The sequence below is a fragment of the Phoca vitulina genome, unplaced genomic scaffold (assembly GCF_004348235.1).
Source record: "Phoca vitulina isolate PV1807 unplaced genomic scaffold, GSC_HSeal_1.0 scaffold8, whole genome shotgun sequence".
Taxonomy (NCBI): domain Eukaryota; kingdom Metazoa; phylum Chordata; class Mammalia; order Carnivora; family Phocidae; genus Phoca; species Phoca vitulina.
The window spans coordinates 62905284-62926012 of NW_022589711.1; the positions used below are offsets into that span (position 1 = coordinate 62905284).

The following is a 20729-nucleotide window of genomic DNA, read 5'->3' on the forward strand; positions in this document are numbered from 1 at the left end:
CTCTGAGAAACAAACTGAGGGTTCTAGAGGGGAGGGGGGTGGGAGGATGGGTTAGCCTGGTTATTGGTATTAAAGAGGGCATGTTCTGCATGGAGCACTGGGTGTTATGCACAAACAATGAATCATGGAACACTACATCAAAAACTAATGATGTAATGTATGGTGATTAACATAACAATAAAAAATTTTAAAAAATAATAATAATTGCTGTGGGGCATCTGGGTGGCTCAGTCGGTTAAGCGTCTGCCTTCAGCTCAGGTCATGATCTCAGGGTCCTGGGATGGAGCCCCACATCGGGCTCCCTGCTCAGTGGGGAGTCTGCTTCTCCCTCTCCCTCTCCATCTGCCCCTCCCCCTGCTTGTGCTCTCTCTCCTCTCTCTCAAATAAATAAAATCTTTAAAATAATTATAATAATAATAATTGCTGTCATCTTCTGAATGTAAAAATAGCCCCATTATCTGAAACTCTTTCTGTAATCGTCTTTTATTAAAAAAAATTAGTTGGCCTAAAATCAGGTATATAAATTATGGTACCGCTATACAATGGGATATTATTAATATACATTCAGTGATCTAGACATACATATATGTGTATCCACAGTTAGGGGGAAGCAGGTTATAAAATAGCATTTATAAAATACCATGTATAGGGGCGCCTGGGTGGCTCAGTCGGTTAAGCGGCCAACTCTTGGTTTTGGCTCAGGTCATGATCTCAGAGTCATGAGATCAAGCCCGGTCTCCAGCTCCTTACTCAGCATGGAGTCTGCTTGAGCTTCTTTCTCCCTCTCCCTCTACCCTTCTTGCTTGTGCTCTCTCTCTCTCTCTCTCTCAAATAAATAAGTAAAATCTTAAAAAAATAGCATGTATAGAATAGAATGTTTTATTTTTATAAAAATTCATATTTACATTCATTTTATATTTGCATAGAAAGGCCTAAAGAATATACACAAGACATTAACAGTGGCTACGACTGGGAATTACATGGAAGTAATTTTTATTTTCTTCTTCTCATATATCTGCATTTTCTCAAGTTGTTACAATTATTAAATACCCTTTTAATTATAAGAAAAAAAACATAAACGTTAATTTAAAAAAAAAAGAAGTGACTGACATACGAGTTCAGGTGCTAATGCAGCAAAGTACAAGAAATCACCTTTTTCCTTTCCTGTGACTTATGCAATGTAATGCAAAATAGTGCACTCCCAATTCCTCCATCTGGCACTTCTGGAGTCAGCCCAAAACCATCCCTGTGACCACTACCTCCTGATCTTCATCTATTCTTTATTCAATCATTCATTTTCTGATCACCTCTGGTGGACAAGGCACAGTGCTGTAAAGACTACTTTAAAAACATCCATTCCTCTTAAAAATTAGACACAAAATGCATTTGATGAGTTAGGGTGGGTTATGCTCTTTTGGTTTTTGATAATTAAAATTTTCACCTACCACTGCTCTTAGCTTCAGTATATCCTATACTTGATGTCTTACAGCGCATCTCTGTCTCCTTCTCCACCCTCACCCTAAATGTGGAGGCAGTGAAGAGTGAGACCGCCGAGTTTGGCCCATAGTGCCTTTAAATTAAAGGGTGCTTGAAAGCATCATTGTGACATCCCATTCAAGGATGCAACTCAAAAACCAGCAGGGCCAGGAGTACCGGAAGATCACTCTGAGTTCAGTAAGCCCAAGGGGATGATGTGGCTACTCCATATCATTAATGACTATCTTCAAGAGAGTGGCTGGTCCCTCCAAGCTCCACCAGAAAACAGGAAAACCTAATGATCAGACTCACCCTCTTTCTACAACCATAGATCTTGGCAGCTTTACAATGGCCCCATCGTGTGGTTTATTCCTTCTGCGAGGAGGACTCCCCATCCCCAAAGAAAAGTCCATTACAGAAAATCAAGGAAGCAGTGAACCGAGACATGCAACACATAATAAATCCTGCTCATGAATTATTCAATAACATCCATTACAGCTTTTAATATTTTAGGCAAGTCACTGATTTCCAAAAAGTAATACAAGACCATTTAGATGAATATGGAAGCTGGGAGAGCTATATCTCATCTTTTTTTACCCAGTCAGGATTATGATAGTTTCAGTGAAGAAATTCCTGTTTTATATAAAAGAAGAAAGTTTCCCTCCCACCCTCTGTCTCTAGAGGTAGATCAATACATACATTTTAGATCTGGTAAGACTGATAATGAGTAGACCATTAATGAGAGCTACAGCTATATGATTACTGGAACAAATGCTGCTAATGTAAAAAAAAAAAAAAAATTTTTTTTGAGAGAGCACAAGGGGGAGGGGTAGAGGGAGATGGAGAGAATCTCAAGCAGGGTCCATGCCCAGCACAGAGCCTGACATGGGGCTCGATCTCCTGACCCTCAGATCATTACCTGAGCTGAAATCAAGAGTCAGATGCCCAACCAACTGAGCCACCCAGGCACCCCTGCAAATGTAAATTTAATTAAATCCAGTTATTTTTTACTTGGTACTTTCTATGTGTTAGACACCATGAGCCTTATAATAGTAAAATAGTATCTGCCTTTCGCAAGTTCCCAAATAGGAAACACAAATATTTACATAAATAATTTTATTGCAGGGCGCCTGGGTGGCTCAGTCGTTAAGCGTCTGCCTTCGGCTCAGGTCATGATCCCAGGGTCCTGGGCTCGAGCCCCGCATCGGGCTCCCTGCTCAGCGGGAAGCCTGCTCTCCCTCTCCCTCTCCCCCTGCTTGTGTTCCCTCTCTCGCTGTCTCTCTCTCTGTGTCAAATAAATAAATAAAATCTTTTAAAAATAAACATAAATAAATAATTTTATTGCAAGATGAATTGGATACTTCTTTTTTTTAAGATTTATTTATTTATTTGAGAGAGAAAGAACATGAGCAGGGAAGGGGCAGACGGAGAGAGCAAATCTCAGGCAGACTCCCTGCTGAGTGGGAGCTCAATGCAGGTCTCAATCTCATGACCCTGAGATCATGACCTGACTGAAATCAAGAGTTGGACACTTAACCAACTGAGCCACCCAGGCACCCCTGAATTTGATACTTCTAATAACAGAAGAATAAACACTATGTCTTAGGGGCTTCAGGCACAAGCTCTGGAGGCAGACTACCCAGGTTGGAATTCTGATTCTACCCATCACTAGCTAGCTATGTAACCTTAACAAACTTAACCTTCTCTTCTACCTCAGTCTCTTCACCTATAAAATGGAGATAATAATGATATCTACACCTCATAGGATTATTGTGAGGATTAAATGTGGCACAGATGGAAGTATTGTTAATGTTGGTATAATTATCACTAGCATGAGATACGGAGCACTCGTTCTGAAGGCCCTGGGAGAGCAATCCGTGGAATGGAATCTGTGGCCAAGTTGTGAATAATGGTAAGGATTTTCATGTGCAGTGATGAGAGAGAAAGGGCATTTCACAATCAAAGATTAACCTGAGCACAGGCCTAGAAGTAGGAAGAAGGGGGTTAATGCCCCGACGAGACTGGTGGTGTGGCTACGGTCCCAGGCGTCTGAACTGGGGTGGGGAGGGCCAGAAGAAATAACACTGAAAGACAAGTCACGTTGGCATCTGCCTGGAGGAGGTGACGAATACCAGGCTAACAAGCTGAAACACTTTCTGGAGGCAGTGACAGCCCAAGAAGCAGGGCATCACAATGGGGAAGAACATGGGGTTCTGGATTTGAATTTTGGCTCCAACTCGTAAGAGCTGTGTGACCTTGGGCAAGGTACCTAATCTTTCTGTGCCTCTGTTTTCTCACATGGACAAGAGATGTGTTAAAGACTAAATGAGAGTTCGTATGCAAAGGTCTTAGAACCAGTGCCTGGTGCACAGTGACACATACGTGTTTGCTGATAAAAGGTAGAGAGCTATGCTACTCTTGATCTTGGGGTTGTGAGTTCAAGCCCCACATTGGGTGTAGAGATTACTAAAAAAAATAAACTTAAAAAAAAAAGGTAGATGACTGGCTGTTGGCGCCTCTTCCTGCCATCTTGATTGGCCCTTCAGAGAATTATCAGCAGCTGGTACGATCAATGACAGGGTCAAGGATATAAGGCTGTTTTTCAGCCGTTCAAAAAAAAAAAAAAATACTACCATGAAAGTAAATGTTCTCTTTCAGACAAAAACTTCTATGGTCTGTGAAAAAAAAAGTATCTCAAAGGAATGGCAAAGTGACAGCAGGACTAGAAGTAAGCACACACACACTTCTAGGCAACATGACTCTGAGTTTGTCCCAGACTTCTTCAGATCACCATGGCCATGCAAAGTAGAAAAATGCACCATTTACAAGAAGGTGGGATCTGTGCTAACTTTTGGATGATAGCAAAGGTTTTAAGATGAGTGGTGGGAAGGAAGGGCATGGGCCAAATGTATGGTCACAAATGCTCAGACAATCCCTAAGGAAAGAACTTACTTCCAGATCCATCCTTGACTCTAGGTCCTTCAGGCTTGGCCTCAGAAATAATGTTGGCATTGGTGTTATTCTCCATCTCGATCACAAAGTCACTGTCCTCCTCAAACTCAGGGTGACTAAAGATCCAATCCAGTGCTCTTTCCAGGTTATTATTCTAATAAAATAAAACATTTTTACAATGTATGCAGTCCCAGGGCCTCATTATATCCTGACCACTTGAACCAGAGTGTCAAGCAGATAAGACAGGCGGCCTGAATTCATTAGTCCTAAGTGCCTCTGAGTGCGAAGCTCTGACCCTGCATATGAAATGCACATTCAGCTGGCATTCTCTGAGTCTCCCAACTGAGGTCTGTAATTGGATTTACTGAAAACAGTTCTGAGCAACAGACCAGCGTTCCAAAGTCCGTATCCGTCTGAGCTCAGCGTTTCTGCAGGCTGATGCTAATGATGGGGTACGGAACACCAAAGAGTCTGCCATTTGTTTAATACAGCCCTTTCTCGGCCATACTAGCTGCACATGCTACATTCCCTATCACCTGTGTTTTCTGCGGAGAACTATGCCGGGCAGAGGGGGGGCCAACAAGAGAGTCGTGTTAGTGCCTCCTCTCCCTAAACATTAGCAGAATTCTTGAATTGCAGTAGAGACAAGATTAACGCCTTGATTGATGATGACAATACTGGTTAGTTAGGTACATTGTTTTAAACTTAACTCTGCTGTTCAAACCAATTGACTAAAAACATTGCCATCTTCCTCTGTGATATCACGGGCAGGTTAAAAAATCTGCTTAGACATCAACAGAATCGCCAATGAAAAGTCAGTCAAGAAAAATAAGTGGGGCAAAGCAAGTACGCTGAATGAAACTAAGTCTGCTTGAGATAGTTCAAGCACATTAAAGGGAAACGGATTGTTCCAGCCACACTCCCGGAGTCAGCTGAGAGCTACTACGCCCTCAACAATGGACCCTCACAGGCAACCGGTCAGGAATTAGTAAGGACATCCTCAGGACATTAGGTAAGCAGGAATTAGTAGCAGACATCCACTCAAAAACACATACGGTGTGGCAAGGAAGGATGGGTTTAAAAAAAAACAAAACAAGAACTTCCCTTCAATATTAAACAAACATCTGCACTGAAAGAGGAAGACTTCTATCTACCCTCTAGTTTCATGGTCCCTTCTCTCCTGATAACATCAGGAAGTACATGAATACCAGAAGAATCTTCTCCCTCCACAGCCACAAAAGTGGAGAATTCCCAGAGCCGTTCAGTCTTCTCTATGAGGACTTCTGAGAGACATTTCTCCAAGGTCTTGGTATCATAAAAGCAAAATTTGTCCTAAAGAACTGCCTTATTGAACATGGAGTCTCATGCATCCCTCTCCACTCCAAGGCCACAAGGAAGCTCCAAGTCAAATCTTGGAGCCCTGCTAATAATAAACACTCAGATGATAGGGAGTTTCTTTTGGTTTTGGTCTTTCGGTTTCTTTCATCTTGCCCCAGCTGAATTATCTCCCTAGGTTTTTTTTTACTCCCTATTCTTAAACTGTATAATTTCCCCCAATCATTTATTTTAGCTGTACATAGAATATATGCAAATAAATCTCTGTGGGCCATGGTGGGGTACAGAGTGAACAAACATGATTCAAAATGATCAAAGGACACTGGAAAATCTCCACTGCTACTGACAGAAATACACACCGACTCCAGGAAGAGGAGGGTATTCTCACACACAGTCTCATGTGCTCACCGTGGCTCGTAGCGCCTGAACAGCCTGATTTCGATGGAATCCCATGGAGGTAATGATAGCTACAATTTCCTCTGGAGGTTGGTTATCCAATCCAGTAGCACCAAAAACAGAGGCTCCAGCAGAAGCTGCTCCTCCATAACCAGGCATGGTCAGTGGTTCAGCAAAATCTGGGGAAGAGAATCACACTCAGACCTTTTACTTTTTTTAGTCTTGAAATAAACAACACCATGGAGTTAAAAGGAAAAACACCTACAAAGTTATAATAATGAAGGCAGGTGGTACTGACATAAGGATAAACCCATAGATCATCTGAATGGAATTCAGAAAGTCCAAAAATAAACCCGCATATTTATGGTCAACTGAGTTTTGACAAGGGTACCGAGGCCATTCCAATGGGGTCAGGGCAGTCTTCTCAACAGATGGTGCTGGAACAAGTACATGCCCACATGCAAGAGAATGAAGCTGGACGCCCACCTCAGGCCATATTCAAAAATTAACTCAAAACGGCTCCCTGACCTCAATGCGAGAGACCTTGGGTTAGGCAATGTTTCTCAGATATGACACCAACAGCACAAGTGACAAAAGAAAAACAGATAAATTTGACTTCATCAAAATTAAAAGCTTTTGTGCTTCAAAAAATGCCATCAAGAAAGTGAAAACACTCACAGAATGAGAGAACATAATTTGCATATCATGTATCTGGTAAGGTGCTTGTATTCAGAATATGAAAAGAACACTCAACAATAAAAAGACAAATAACTTCCTTAAAAACGGGCAACAGATTTGAACAGACATTTCTCCAAAGATACATAAATTACCCGCAAGCACAGGGAAAGATGCTCTACACATCATTAGTCGTCAGGGAAATGCAAATGAAAACCACCATGAGCTACCACTTTCCCATCCACTGGAATGGCTATAATAAAAACAATAACAACAAAGGTTGGTGAGGATGTGGAGAAACTGGAACCCTCACACATTGTGGCAGAATGTAAAAAAGTGATTGCACTTTGTAGATAATGCACTTTTTACAAATAGAAGGCTAGTGGCCACTCTTTGTCAAGCAAGCCTATTGGTGCCATTTTTCCAACAACGTTTGCTAACTGCATGACTCTGTGTCACATTGTGGTAATTCTCACAGTATTTCAAACTTTTTCATTATTAGTATATTATGTGATCTGTGATCTGTGATCTTTGATGTTACTATGGTAATTGTTTTGGGGCACCACAAACTACACCCATATAAGACAGCAAACTTAATCCACTGACCAGCCATTTCCCTGTCTCCCTCTTCTTGGGCTTCCCTATTCCCTGAGACACAATATTGAAATTAGGCCAATTAATAACCATATGATGGCCTCTAAATGTTCAAGCAAAAGGAAGAGTCACACATCTCTCACTTTAACTCAAATGCTAAAATGATTAATCTTAGAGAGGAGGGCATATTGAAAACTGAGATAAGCCAAAAGCTAGACCACTTACACCAAACAGCCAAATTGTAAAGGCAAAGGAAAAATTCTTGAAGGAAATTAAAAGTGCCCCTCCAGTGAACTCACCAATGATAAGAAAGCACAGCAGCTTCATTGCTGATATGGAGAAAGTTTTAGTGGTTTAGACAGAAGATCAAACCAGTCACAACATTTCCTTGAAACCAAAATCTAGTCTAGAGCAAAGCCCTCCCTCTCTTCAATCTACAAAGGCTAGGAAGGCTCACAAGGTTGAAGGAAAGAAGTTGTCTCCATAACATAAATGTACAAGGTGAAGCAGCAAGTTACCCAGAAGACCTAGCTAAGGTAAATAAAGACAGTGGCTACACCGAACAACAGATTTTCAATGCAGACAAAATAGCCTTCTATTGGAAGAAGATGCCATGTAGGGCTTTCATAGCTAGAGAGGAGAAGTCAATGCCTAGCTTCGAAGCGTAAAAGGACAGTCGGACTCTCTTGTTAGGGGACAGTGCAGCTGGTGACTAAGTTGAAGCCAATGTTCAGTGGCCATTCCAAAAATCCTTGGGCCCTTAAGAATTATGCTAAATCCACTCTGCCTCTGCTCTAGAAATGGAACAACAAAGCCTGGATGACAGCACATCTGTTTATAACACAGTTTACTGAATATCTTAAGCCACTATCGAGACCTACTGATTAGAAAAAAAAATTCCTTTCAAAATATGACTGCTCACTGACAATGCACCTGGTGACCCAAGACCTCTGATGCAGATGAATGGTGAGATTGATGTTGCTTTCATGACTGCTACCACAACATCCATTCTGTAGCCCATGGATCAAGGAGTGATCTCAACTTTCAAGTCTTACTATTTAAGAAATACATTTTGTAAGGTTGTAGCTGCCACAGATTCCTCTGATGGATCTGGCAGAGTAAACTGAAAGCCTTCTGGAAGGAATTCGCCATTCTAGATGCCATTAAGAACATTTTGTGATGCATAGGAAAGAGCTCAAAATATCAATATTATCAGCAGTTTGGAAGAAGATTCCACCCTTCATGGGTGACTTAGAGGGGTTCAAGACTTCAGTGGAGGAAGTCAATGCAGCTGTGGTGGAAACAGCAAGAGAACCGGAATTAGAAGTGGAGCCTGAAGGAGGGACTGAGTTGTTGCAATCTCCAGATAAAACTTTAACAGATGAGCAGTTGCTTCTTTTGGCTAAGCAAAGAAAGTGGTTTCTTGAAATAGAATCTACTCCTGGTGAAGATGCTATGAAGATTGTTGAAATGACAACAAAAGACCTAAAATATGACATAAACTTAATTGATAAAACAGCAGCAGGGTTTGAGGGGACTGACTCCAATTTTCAAAGAAGTTCTACTGTGAGAGAAATTCCATCAAATAACATCGCATGCTATAGAGCAACCATTTGTGAAAGGAAGAGTCAATCGATGTGCAAAAACAAAGTATTTTTCAATTAAGGTATGTACATTTTTAGACACAATGCTATTGTACACTTAATAGACTACAGTATGGTGTAAACACCACTTTTCTATGCACTGGAAACCAAAACATTCATTGGACTCACTTTATCGTGATACTCACTCTACTGTGGTGGTCTGGGACTGAGCTAGCAACATCTCTGACATGTGCCTGTATATCCCACATCTTTCCAGTGGTCTTTGTGCCACTAAATTATATACTTTAAAAGGGTGAATTATATCTCAAGAAAGCTATTATTTAAAAAAAAAAGAGTAAAGATGAACATTGTGACTTTGTGCCACAAGCAAAGTGACCCCACCCCATTGCAGCAGAGAAAAAGTGAGCTGAAAGTGTAAATTATGAGGGCCAAAAAAAAGCAAGCTAAGAAGCTAAATTATGAGTTAAATGTCATTTTCTGGGACCCATTCAGAGGACATCGAAGGACCAAGGCTTAGCATCACTTAGGATCACATCAGACTCCAAAGCTATCCCCTCTTCCGACCACTCACCTGGCTCTTCCATGTGAACAATGATCCAGTTGAAGGCCACTTCAGCTCCCATATTTCCAGTAAAGTACACAGCCTTCCGACATGCTTCTAGAGGGAAACCCATCTCAGCCAGCTGCATCACTGATGACTCATCAATGTCTGAGGCTACGGAGCACAACAGAATACTCTGGTGTAAAAACATGAACCCTCGTAAAACGTAAACTCTCTTTCTCCTCATCCTAGCTTCTCCTCATCCACTAGCCACATGCTATCCAAAGAAAGTGCTATTTCTGGGGGGTGTATAAATGGTGGTTTAACTTTGTTTTGTTTGAATTCATCCAAATATTAAGCTATTTGGGCTTAAATACCTTTGACCTAAATTGTAACCACAGTAATTACCTGGACAATCCAAGCACTGAAAAACAATTCCTTAATTTTATATGGGGAGAGTGAGTGTATTCCCAGAACCATTCCAGCCTCTCAGATCCTTCTCAAGACCTCTCCTACAGCGGCCTCTCCTATCACTGAAATCTGAAGAGAAAAGCATTATCCACAAGCGCAAAGCCTACTCCTTAAATCTCGCAGGAAGTTATGCCAGGCCTTTAGGTGTATCAGCAAAGGAAGTAATCAGCTCTGGGAAATGGAGAACCCAAATGTTAGGTACAGAAGGACAGAATATGTTCTGTAATGGTATACATTTAAGATATTAAAAGAGATAGCTTTATAAACCTAATGTGGGCCTAGACATAGAGGGTTTTGTTTTGTTTTCTTTTCTTTTCATGATGATATGTAGATATTGGTGGAGATGTATGTGTCTGTGTGTATGTGTATGTATACGTGGATGCATATAAGCACATGTATGTATGTATACATAATGTACAAAATATACATAAAAACTTATAGGCATGTGTGTATATACACGTATGTGTGTGTACATACATATACACGTTTTATAATACACATGTATATGTGTGTATATATACATACACCTGTTATGTTTTATGTATACACATTTGTACGTGTATATACATATGTGTACTTGTATGTATACACATACATGTATATATACCTGCATTGTGCTCTCAAATTATCCAACAACTGGAGGGGAACAGGGGCACAAAAGATATCCCTTTTTTCCCCACATCCTGAGGTCTCTAATCTACTGAAAATTCTGCCAAAGACGGCAATTAGTAGAACTGAACAGTAGCAGTAGAACTGAGGATTAGAGATATCTGTTCTATAAAAACTACATTGAAAATGTGTTTATCAGGGCGCCTGGGTGGCTTAGTCAGTTAAGCGTCTGACTCCTGATTTCAGCTCAGGTCATGATCTCAGGGTCATGAGATCAAGCCCCGCCCTGGGCTCCATGCTGGGCATGGAGCCTGCTTAAGATTCTCTCTCTCCCTGGCGCCTGGGTGGCTCAGTTGGTTAAGCGACTGCCTTCGGCTCAGGTCATGATCCTGGAGTCCCTGGATCGAGTCCCGCATCGGGCTCCCTGCTCTGCAGGGAGTCTGCTTCTCCCTCTGACCCTACCCCCTCTCATGTGCTCTCTCTCATTCTCTCTCTCAAATAAATAAATAAAATCTTTAAAAAAAAAAAAAAAGATTCTCTCTCTCCCTCTCCCTCTGCCCCTCCTCTCACCAACCCCACCCCCTCCCCCAGCCAGCACTCTCTCTTTCTAAAAAGAAAAAGAAAATGTGTTCATCAAACTTCTCTCTTACAAGGAAGATACAGAGAACATCCTTTCAAGACCAAATTTTAAGAAAGCAATGATTTAGGACAGCAGTGATTCCCAAGTTGTGTTCTATGATAGCCTGATGTTCTAAGAGAAATGTCATTATTGAACCACAAAACAAGGGGTTTCCATGGCCAAAGAAGCTTTAAAATCCACATTCTCTATTCTCCCCTTAGAAATTCACAATGTGCATTAGCATAGTGAAGACTCAAAAATCCAGTCATAAAGACTCCTACAGTTAAGGAAGCTAGGAAACTCTTTCTACAGAACACCTTTCAACATCTTGTAAGACTCTCATGTTCCCTACAATGCAATTTAAGAAGTGCAGGTCAATAAATGGTTATGTGTGTCTCTAATAACATATTAGATTGAAAACATATAATTCCATTTTTGAGAAAAATAAAGTGAGCCAGGCACAGGCACAGGCCAGTGGAAAGACATACGCCAAGTGTTAACAATGGTTATAGATGACTGATGAAACCATGAATGACTCTTACTGCTAACCCATAGTTTGTAAGTATCTTTTTACTCTCATAATAAGAAAATAATTAAAGTTGTTCTTTAAAAATCTGAGAAAGGTAGGATGCAAATGTTAAACAATCCCAGATAATTCTATTTTCTCCTGTTGAGTACAGGTAGTTGCTGATGAGACAGCAGGCTTAGATCTGGGAGGAAATCAATGGCCAAACCATGAACCCTGGAAACCGGCTGAGTGCTCCTGGCAGAGACAGAATCCTCCAGCACAGTCCGTGCTAACCACCCATCACCTCCCCCAGAGCAATCTGCAGGCCAGCTCTCTGCACAATCAGGAGCAGCAAGCAAACCTCTCACATTCCAGAAAAGGTCAAGCAGCATAAAAAGCACACTTGACTCCCAGCCCAGGTTCTGGTCCCAGCTCTTGGGTCTCTGAAGTTTCCTGAGTCTCAGTTTTATACTCTGTAAAAGGTTACCTACCCTGCCCTTCTTACTGTGATAATCAAATGAGAATCTGGATTTTATATGAACAGTAAAGTTATATACTATTGAAAGAATTTATGAAATAATAAACGCAGTATGACTCATGGTAACCATTCCAAAGTATTAACAACCACTGTTATTATTACAATTAGATTATTCACAGAGGCAATGATTTTCCCAAGACCCTCGCTGACCCTAAAAGCTTCTAGCAATGAACAAATCATAATCGACCAAGGAAAGGAAATGTGGAGGTCTAAGCCACATGATCAATCATTTGCAATGTAAAACACATGGACTTCTTTTTTTTAATTTTATTTTATTATGTTATGTTAATCACCACACATTACATCATTAGTTTTTGATGTAGTGTTCCATGATTCATTGTTTGCATATAACACCCAGTGCTCCATTCAGTACGTGCCCTCTTTAATACCCAACACACGAACTTCTAAATTAACAATAGTTTGTCTCTGGAAGGGCTTTGTAGACAAAAAGATTCAGAGTATTTAGTGTTAAACACTCCCCCTTCCTCCTAATTAATACCTAAATACTCACCATAAATAGTTTATTGTGTTCTTTTCAGAAAACCAAGAGTATAACTCCTACAGGATTAAGGAACTAAAAGTCTATAAAATTAACATACAATCCAATGACACTACGAACCTTGAGAGTATTAATCAATGCTACCATGTCCTGTCAGTCATGAGCCATCACTACATGTCCAGCAGCAGGAATGGAAAAAAGGCCTGGCCACTGTGCCATCACTGCATAAAGAGCCCTACTCGTGGCCAGAGTGGGAAGAAAGGGCATCACGAGCCCACCTTCACACATGCGGAGACTAAGGCTCAGAGAAGTTAAGTAAATTTTTCTAGCTTGCAGTCATAAACGGCAGGGCCAAGTTTCCAGTCTGGGGCTGGTTGGCTTCCATGCTGATGATCACTCTCCTGAGCCACAGAGCCGCTTAATCATCATGTCGCTGGTTTACATTTGCTGCTAACTCAGCTTGCAGACAAAGAATCACTCCCACCCAGGAAAAGCTGCACATGTAGAGAACAATGCCCCTTTACTGAATTCCCACAGATAAATGTCAGACCAATGACAATTGCAGGACACTGAGAAAAATTTCGAAAGATACATACGGTCTATGAGTTGGTTCATCAGGCGATCTGGAAATTAACAGAGAGGCAGAGAATGAGACCAAAGTACGGCAAAGAGTTTTAGAGAAAGAAAAAGAGTCCATGCAGGGCAATCCCTAATCCCTCACCCCTAGGGATCCCACACTGTTGTCAACCCCTCAGCAACCCCACCCCACACACCGCCCAGCCTGTACAACATGAAATCATTACAGTAAGGAGTGAAAATAAACAGGTCTCAGGGATTTCAACCAGATAAGACATGATGCTCTGCTTATCAACTTAATGAACTAAATAATTTATCTCCCTGTATTTCTAAGGACTCTGTATAATTACAAACCAAGGATTCTGTTAAGAACATCAGAGAAAGCAGGAGCAGTGCTAATAAACCATCCTGTACTCCTCCGATGCTCCTACTGATCTCTGTTCTCTGGACCCTTTAATGGACCACTTGTACCACATAACCCAGAGTGTCCCACGTACAGGTCCCTTCTCTACTCTCCATACTCTACAATTTAACATCTGACTTAACGTCCGAGAATAATGGAACACAGGTGCCTATCTTGAATCCTCCTGGATTCACCTTATCCTTCTCTTGCACCTGAACATGGTCACCAATAATATTCAATGCTCAACTGATGAGAAACCTTTGGAAGAGAGGCCCAGTGTGCTCTATCACTATTAATTGACCTAATTAACTGATTAAAAAGGTGAACAGTAAGTCAACAGGTGAGCAAATGAAACCAGAATGAAATGATTGCATCAGTAACTGAGCTAAAAATGAAACCGAGATTTTCTGACACTGTCCTTGGATCCACAAAAGTGAAACAATTATTTTCTGCATGTCCTTTTCCCTTAAAAAGTTAAGTATTCTGAACAAAAATTAAGCCTTCACAGGGCAAACTACAGCCTTGCTATGAAGCAGTGACAAAGGTGGGGAGGTGAAATGTGGTCAAGATTTTTAAAACTAACACACACTATTGAATTTCCCCTTCGGGTTGTCCAGAGGCACTCCCAAGAAGACACAGCTCCTCAAGATTGAGAGCCTACTGAAAACACACTCCTTCTTTTCCCTACAGGCCCATTTATTTGCAGGAAGGAGAGGGAGGGAGGGAGGGGAAGCCAGATGCAACCTAACCTAAAAACTTCTTTGGAGATTTGCTGCCCCCTATTGCCAGTGATTTCTGCAGGTCCGTTTCAACTACTCATGACGGGTCTGTGCCTCTGCCCATGTCTACCTTAAGTTTACAGTTGCGGCCAGGCCTCACTACTGTGCATCTACAGTGGGTTACAACACAGGAAGATGGCCAAGGGACGACAGACTGGTGGAAGAGAAGAGACTCTTCCATTGGGGGTGGGGTGGAGAGAGGGGTAAGAGAACATCCTCCTGGCAGACGGTGGTACCTTTTGAGTCATCAGGAATGACTATAGGGGGGCTGATGTCCGGAAGCTCCTCCTCTCCTGGCTGTAACCCCCTGGCTCGGAGATGGTTGATATCAAGTAGGTCTGGCATATCAATAGAAACATCTACAAAGTGAGAGAGATTACATTCACCAGACTCTCCAAAAACCCACAATCGCCCCCTAAAACCAGCACCTCTAACTCTTATGTGCATGTGTCTAGGCAGAGCTGAGCAATGCTTTTCAGTCCCCTGGAGTAGATCCCTGGACCAGTAGACTCACTGAGCCTAGCTAGATTTAATGGAGAAGCAGGGGGAAAGTATAGAGCATTTCACACTGAACAAGCCAGAGGTAAGCCAGAGGTTGCAAACTGAGAGCCCAAAGACCAACTGTAGCAAACAGAATGTCTGATGTTTTTAAAATGTTGGCAACAAATTCCAATTTTTAAATCAGAAGATTTCATTTAAAAACCTGTATTTCCAGCTTATTTTGAAAAACAGATATTCTCATATGGTAACAACTGCCCTGGGGCTGATCTTCAGCTTCCACTCTAGACAGTACGTGCCCTACAAGAGTGTAGGGCACAGACCCCACTGCTCCCAATTGCCCCCATGACCCTGAGTATCATATTGCGATTCTGATTCTTATGGTAAAGAAATGTTTTTCTAAGCCACGTCTTTATCCAAAGTGGAAATATCCAAGAAAGACCAAGATAGGTAGCCTACACATTTCTTATATTCAATGTACTCCTGTCACTTACATTATCCCCTTGTCCATATGAGGCAGTTGAATTTGCAGCCCCTAGATTACGCCTTTTCTCAGATCCTGATGGGCACTGTGATCATTCTCACCAAGTTAATAAAGAATGAAGTTTTAAAGAAATAAATTCATTCTCAAGTGTATTAGTCTTAGGAAATTTTTTTTAACTTCTCAGGTCAGTTGTTATTGGGCCGACTTAATCAAATACAAAATTTATCGGTCTAAGAGCCTGTTGAGATTTAGTGTTATATTCAGATACGATAATAATGAAAAATGGGTCCAAATGTTGGTGTGGGATAGGTCTCCTGGGCTAGCAAACAGAACTTGAAAATACTATCCCCAAAACCAGTTATGATGCCAGGTACACAAATCCTATTTTAAAACAACAACCCAAAGAAAAAGCTTAGTTAAAAAAATTTTTTTTCAATCTCAGGGGATAGCAAAAACAAACATACTGTCTGATCCACAAAATCAATACAATTTCTCTGTTCTCCACAGAGAAATTCAGGTTCATTAAAGCGAGCTTTGAGGCTCCTTTAAATTCAGCAAGTCTATGAAATCTGATCTGAATTTTTTATCCTTTACGGAAATTCCAAGGACAGAGAAAAATAAGAACGCTGTTTCCAAAGCAGGTGAAAGCCTTTAGAAGAAAGCAGTTTTCTCTCTCAGGTACTTCTCAGGTCCACAGAGAAAAGGCTGAGTGATGAGCATCCTGCCCACAAAATCATTCCACCAGGAAAATCGAAGATCTGCCGCAGAATCAGTCACAGCCCTCCATCCTGTCACGTGGCAAACAAGTGCCATGTCAACTGAGTGCTGGAGGTTCCCAGGGAAACCAGCCAATTTTACATTCTTTTTACCTGACCTCTCCAGATGAGCCGGTGAATGCTTAATTAACCAGTGTAAGGCCTGAGTTGTTTTTTAAGTGCTCAGAAACATAAAACCTTTAAAAGCCTGGCAAACAGTCTGAGGTACTTGCTTGAGAAATGTGTCCTTCCGTGACACAGAGGACAGCCTAGTAACACCTTGACGTTGGATCCTGATGATGGAGAAAAGGTTCTTAAACATTGCCTGGAAAACTCTAATCTCCAACAATGGTCAAGGGCCTTGAAAATTAGCAAGAAAAAAGCCCAATGAAACCCAAGTCAAATCTCTTTTTTGACGATTTAAAGCAACTGACTATACTCATTTTATTATTAATAAAATTTGCATGATGTAAGAGACTGTCATTAGCCACACCTGCCTGCTTCAGAGGCCGAGGAGAGCTAATAAGGGGAGCATGTATCTTCAATCACCTGCACCTCCAAGTGCAAGCTTTGGACCAGCAGCATCAGTATTACCGGGGAGCTTGTGGGAAATAAAGAATCCCAGCCCTCCTGCCCCCAGACCTGCTGAATTAGCACCTGCATTCTGCCAAGATCCCAGGTAATCTGTATGCATGTTAAAGTTTGGAAAGCATTGTTGATTTGATAACGCGGGGATCCCATTTTCACTCTTAGAGTCCAGTCATTCCAGCATGCATTATCAGAGGGGTGGGTAACATGGGGTGATTTTCACTGTCAGTGCGTATCAAATACTCTTGACTCAAAAGAGAAAGGTGGGGATGATGGAAAAAGAATGAAATGGAACGATTTCTGACAGCCAACCACACGGGCCCCTTCACGCGCCATTTTGTTCCAATGGCTAATTTGATGTGTTAAGCGAAAGCATGCAAAAGATACCTACCAAATTTTTTGGGAACCCAGTCAAGACCAAAAGTGAACTTCTTTATCTGCACTACCAAGTATTCAGGGAATGAGGCAAAGCGAGATGTTCTGGGAAACACAAGGGGATTAGATCAATGAAACAAGGCAATAAGAATCGTGAATACAGTTCATGAAGCATCACAAGCATTGTCCAAGGCATACCTGGCAGTTCCAGCAACTGCACTGAAGAGGAGGGACACGCAAACACACACAGGCCGACACACACGCACCTGCTCCCAGTCACTCGTCCTGGCCTTTTCACAAGGACGAAGTGTTTACCGGAGGACAATGGTGTCCCTTGGGACGGATCTGGAGCATGTTGCAAAATTACACTTTTATTTGTTGTGGCACTTTGTGTTTCTGAAAAGTATTCTTCAACCATAGACATTTGTTTTTTCTAAAACCGTTGCTAGAGTTTAGTAGAGTGGACCCTTGAACAATGCGGAGGTTAGGGGTGCTGACCCCCCATGCAGTCAAAAATCCACATATAACTTTTGACTCCCCAAGAACTTAACTACTTATAGTCTACTGCTGACCAGAAGCCTTACCAATAATATAAAGCGCCAATTAACACACATTTTTTAAGTTATGTGTATTATATACTGTATTCTTACAATAAAATAAGCTAGAGAAAATATAGCATTGTACTGTAAAAAGCCCACTGGACTCACACAGTTCAAACCTGTGTTGTTTCAAGGGTCAATTGTATGTGTGTGTGTGTGTGTGTGTGTGTGTATACATACACATTACATTTGCAGGAGTGTGCAGGCATGCGTGTGGTCTGTGTTTATATGTGTGGTTTGAAAAGCTCCCCAAGCGATCCTGACATACCCCCAACCTCCCCTCCCACAGAGAATCACTATCTTACCGCACAAAGTTGGCATGAAGAGGGTTCATTGGAACTTTGGTTGAGGTTGACTATTAGAAATGCCAAAGCCTCATTAAAATATTATTGTATCTAAAACCCATGGATCCTAAAGGGGTATGTATGTATGTGTGTGTATATATACACACATACATATACATATATATTTAAAAATTTAAGGTTCAGATTTAGATATTTTAGTTAAGTATCTAAAATATCTAAATCTGGGGGTGCCTGTGTGGCTCATTCGTTAAGCGTCTGCCTTCGGCTCAGGTCATGATCCCAGGGTCCTGGGATCGAGCCCCACATTGGGCTCCCTGCTCAGCGGGAGGCCTGCTTCTCCCTCTCCCACTCTCTCTGCTTGTGTTCCCTCTCTCGCTGTCTCTCTTTCTGTCAAATAAATAAATAAAATCTTAAAATAAAAATAAAAATAAAATATCTAAATCTGAACCTTAAATTTTTAAATTAACACATATGGTCAATATCTCGAGTTTTCCTTCAAACTTTCAGGAATTGCCTGGACTTTGGTTTGACAATTTTATGCAGACTATTCACCCAGTACACCAAATTCATGCCCTGGTTCCAGCTCATTCTCTCAACATGTATCCTATTGTTTATAACAACCATTTCTATGTCAGTGTCAATGTGGATAGAGTAGGTATATGTAAAAAAGAAAATAAGCTGTAGGCAAATACTATATGTATCTTTTAAAATAAAAGATTCTAGAACACCTTCCCCACGATCTCTAAGTCATTGCCTTCTACTTGGAACGCATCTGCCCAGAATTCAGGAAGCAAATACAAGTGCATTGCTGCCCCCTAGTGTAGAAGAGAAACCATAGTACAGGGACAGAGCACTATCCAAAAAAAGGGTCAAAAGATGTGGATTTGGGTCTAAGATATGCTACATAATTCACTCCAAATGTGAACAAATCACTGACCCTCCCTGAGGCTCCACTTTCACATCTACAAAACAGATTTATTAATAATATCTACCTGCCAGGGCTATGCAATGTTCATAAAATGATGTGAAACCACTTGGCACACTAGAATATATATATTATAACTAGGGAATTAGCATGATTATTTTGTCATAAAAGAGCTAGAATCCACCAGGTGTTGGACATTGACTTGGACTGCCCTGCCCTTTTGCCTGGGCAAAAGCCCCAGGCAAGTCACTTAACCTCTCTGGATCTCAAATTCTCCCTCACAAGGACAGTAGAAGGGTATAGGCAATAATGTAAGGGAGTTCTTTCAAAAAAAGGAGCTTAACCATCCTAAGGAACTTATCTATTATTACCCTGGTTCATTCTTCAGAAATTATCGTATTATCTCTAGTTAGGTTTTCCTATCTTCTGAGAAGCAGCAATAAACATCATTCTTATTTAAATATAGCCAAGTCCTAATTTCACCAAAACCCAACAAACTCCATCCAGTATTTTCAACTAATGTAAAAATGTCACCTTTCTAATTGATCTCTTCCTCTTACCACATCAACTTAAAAGCTGGAAAATATGTAACAGTGAGATCAGCCAAAAGTCATCAGTAAATCAATGATCTCCAAAATGTGGTTCAGAAGCCCCAAGACTCTTGCAGTTGCTGTGGTCAGTAGCTGGGTGAGTAAATCAGTTGGTGATACCACGGGGCAAGGGGCAGAGCAGGGAACTGGAGGCAGGGTTTAACACACCCTTTTGTTGTGGGTAACTGCCAACCTGAGAGTACCAGAAATCAGGTTAGATGACACCCACATTTATATTTGCCCTGTTGGATAAATGCGCTTTATTCATTTCTGTAGCCTCTACAGGGTCTCAAATTGAATCACACAGGTGGTAACCGCTCAATATATATTTGCTCAAAATAATGTCAAAATTAATAATTTGCATTAATTAATTGCAGGTTTGGGACATCAAGTCTGTTACTGAAATCCAGCAAAGTTGGAAATGATGCACCGCTTACTCTTTTATTCCTAAAATTCATTCCTGGAAATTAAAATTTTTCTTGAAAAGTTATGTATTTAATAAAGACAAATAGAATGTAAATCATTCAAAAAGATCTAGGTCACACAGCAAATTTACCTCTAAAAACTGCTATGGGAACTAAATGAGTCAGGACACAAAGTGCTTAGAACAGTGCCTGACAACACTATTGTGTTGTCTATTGACAACCTGTTATCATTATCATGTCAATTGTTCACTAATTACAACGGAGGCAAAAACACTACAAAAGCCTTAATAAGAAAAAAATACAAGCTGTCCCTCTCCGTGAAATTAAGATTGTCTATTGTATTGAAAACCTGGCAACTAAAAAAAATATAGTTCTATCCTTTCCATTAAATATGTTGAAAATATGATAATTAATCAACCACAGTCAAACTGTATAACCCAAGGCCAAAAAAAAGGAAAGGAAAGGTAGAAACAATGGTTATAACAGTTACGGCATACACTTATTCTGCACAAGGCAGTATACAAAGCACTTTGCAGAGTTAATCTCACTCTTCACCCCAACCCTATGAAGAAAGTGCTATTATCATCAAGGCTTACAGAGAAGGAAACAG

General features: G+C 41.0%; 1 protein-coding gene across 4 annotated transcripts in view; it reads right to left on the reverse strand.

The window, feature by feature from the left end:
* The window catches only part of USP13 (ubiquitin specific peptidase 13), a 116730-nt gene that overhangs the window by 15150 nt on the left and 80851 nt on the right, over window positions 1–20729 (reverse strand). For 3 of the 4 annotated variants that reach the window (XM_032407145.1, XM_032407146.1, XM_032407143.1), the window contains exons 14-19: window positions 17292–17380; window positions 14812–14934; window positions 13414–13440; window positions 9604–9747; window positions 6172–6338; window positions 4429–4582 (exon numbers count right to left, since the gene is read on the reverse strand). In XM_032407145.1, coding sequence (XP_032263036.1) covers window positions 4429–4582; window positions 6172–6338; window positions 9604–9747; window positions 13414–13440; window positions 14812–14934; window positions 17292–17380 — 704 coding nt within the window. Of the gene's footprint in view, window positions 1–4428; window positions 4583–6171; window positions 6339–6989; window positions 7088–9603; window positions 9748–13413; window positions 13441–14811; window positions 14935–17291; window positions 17381–20729 lie in introns of those variants that run through there. The other variant, XM_032407147.1, reaches the window with a different exon arrangement.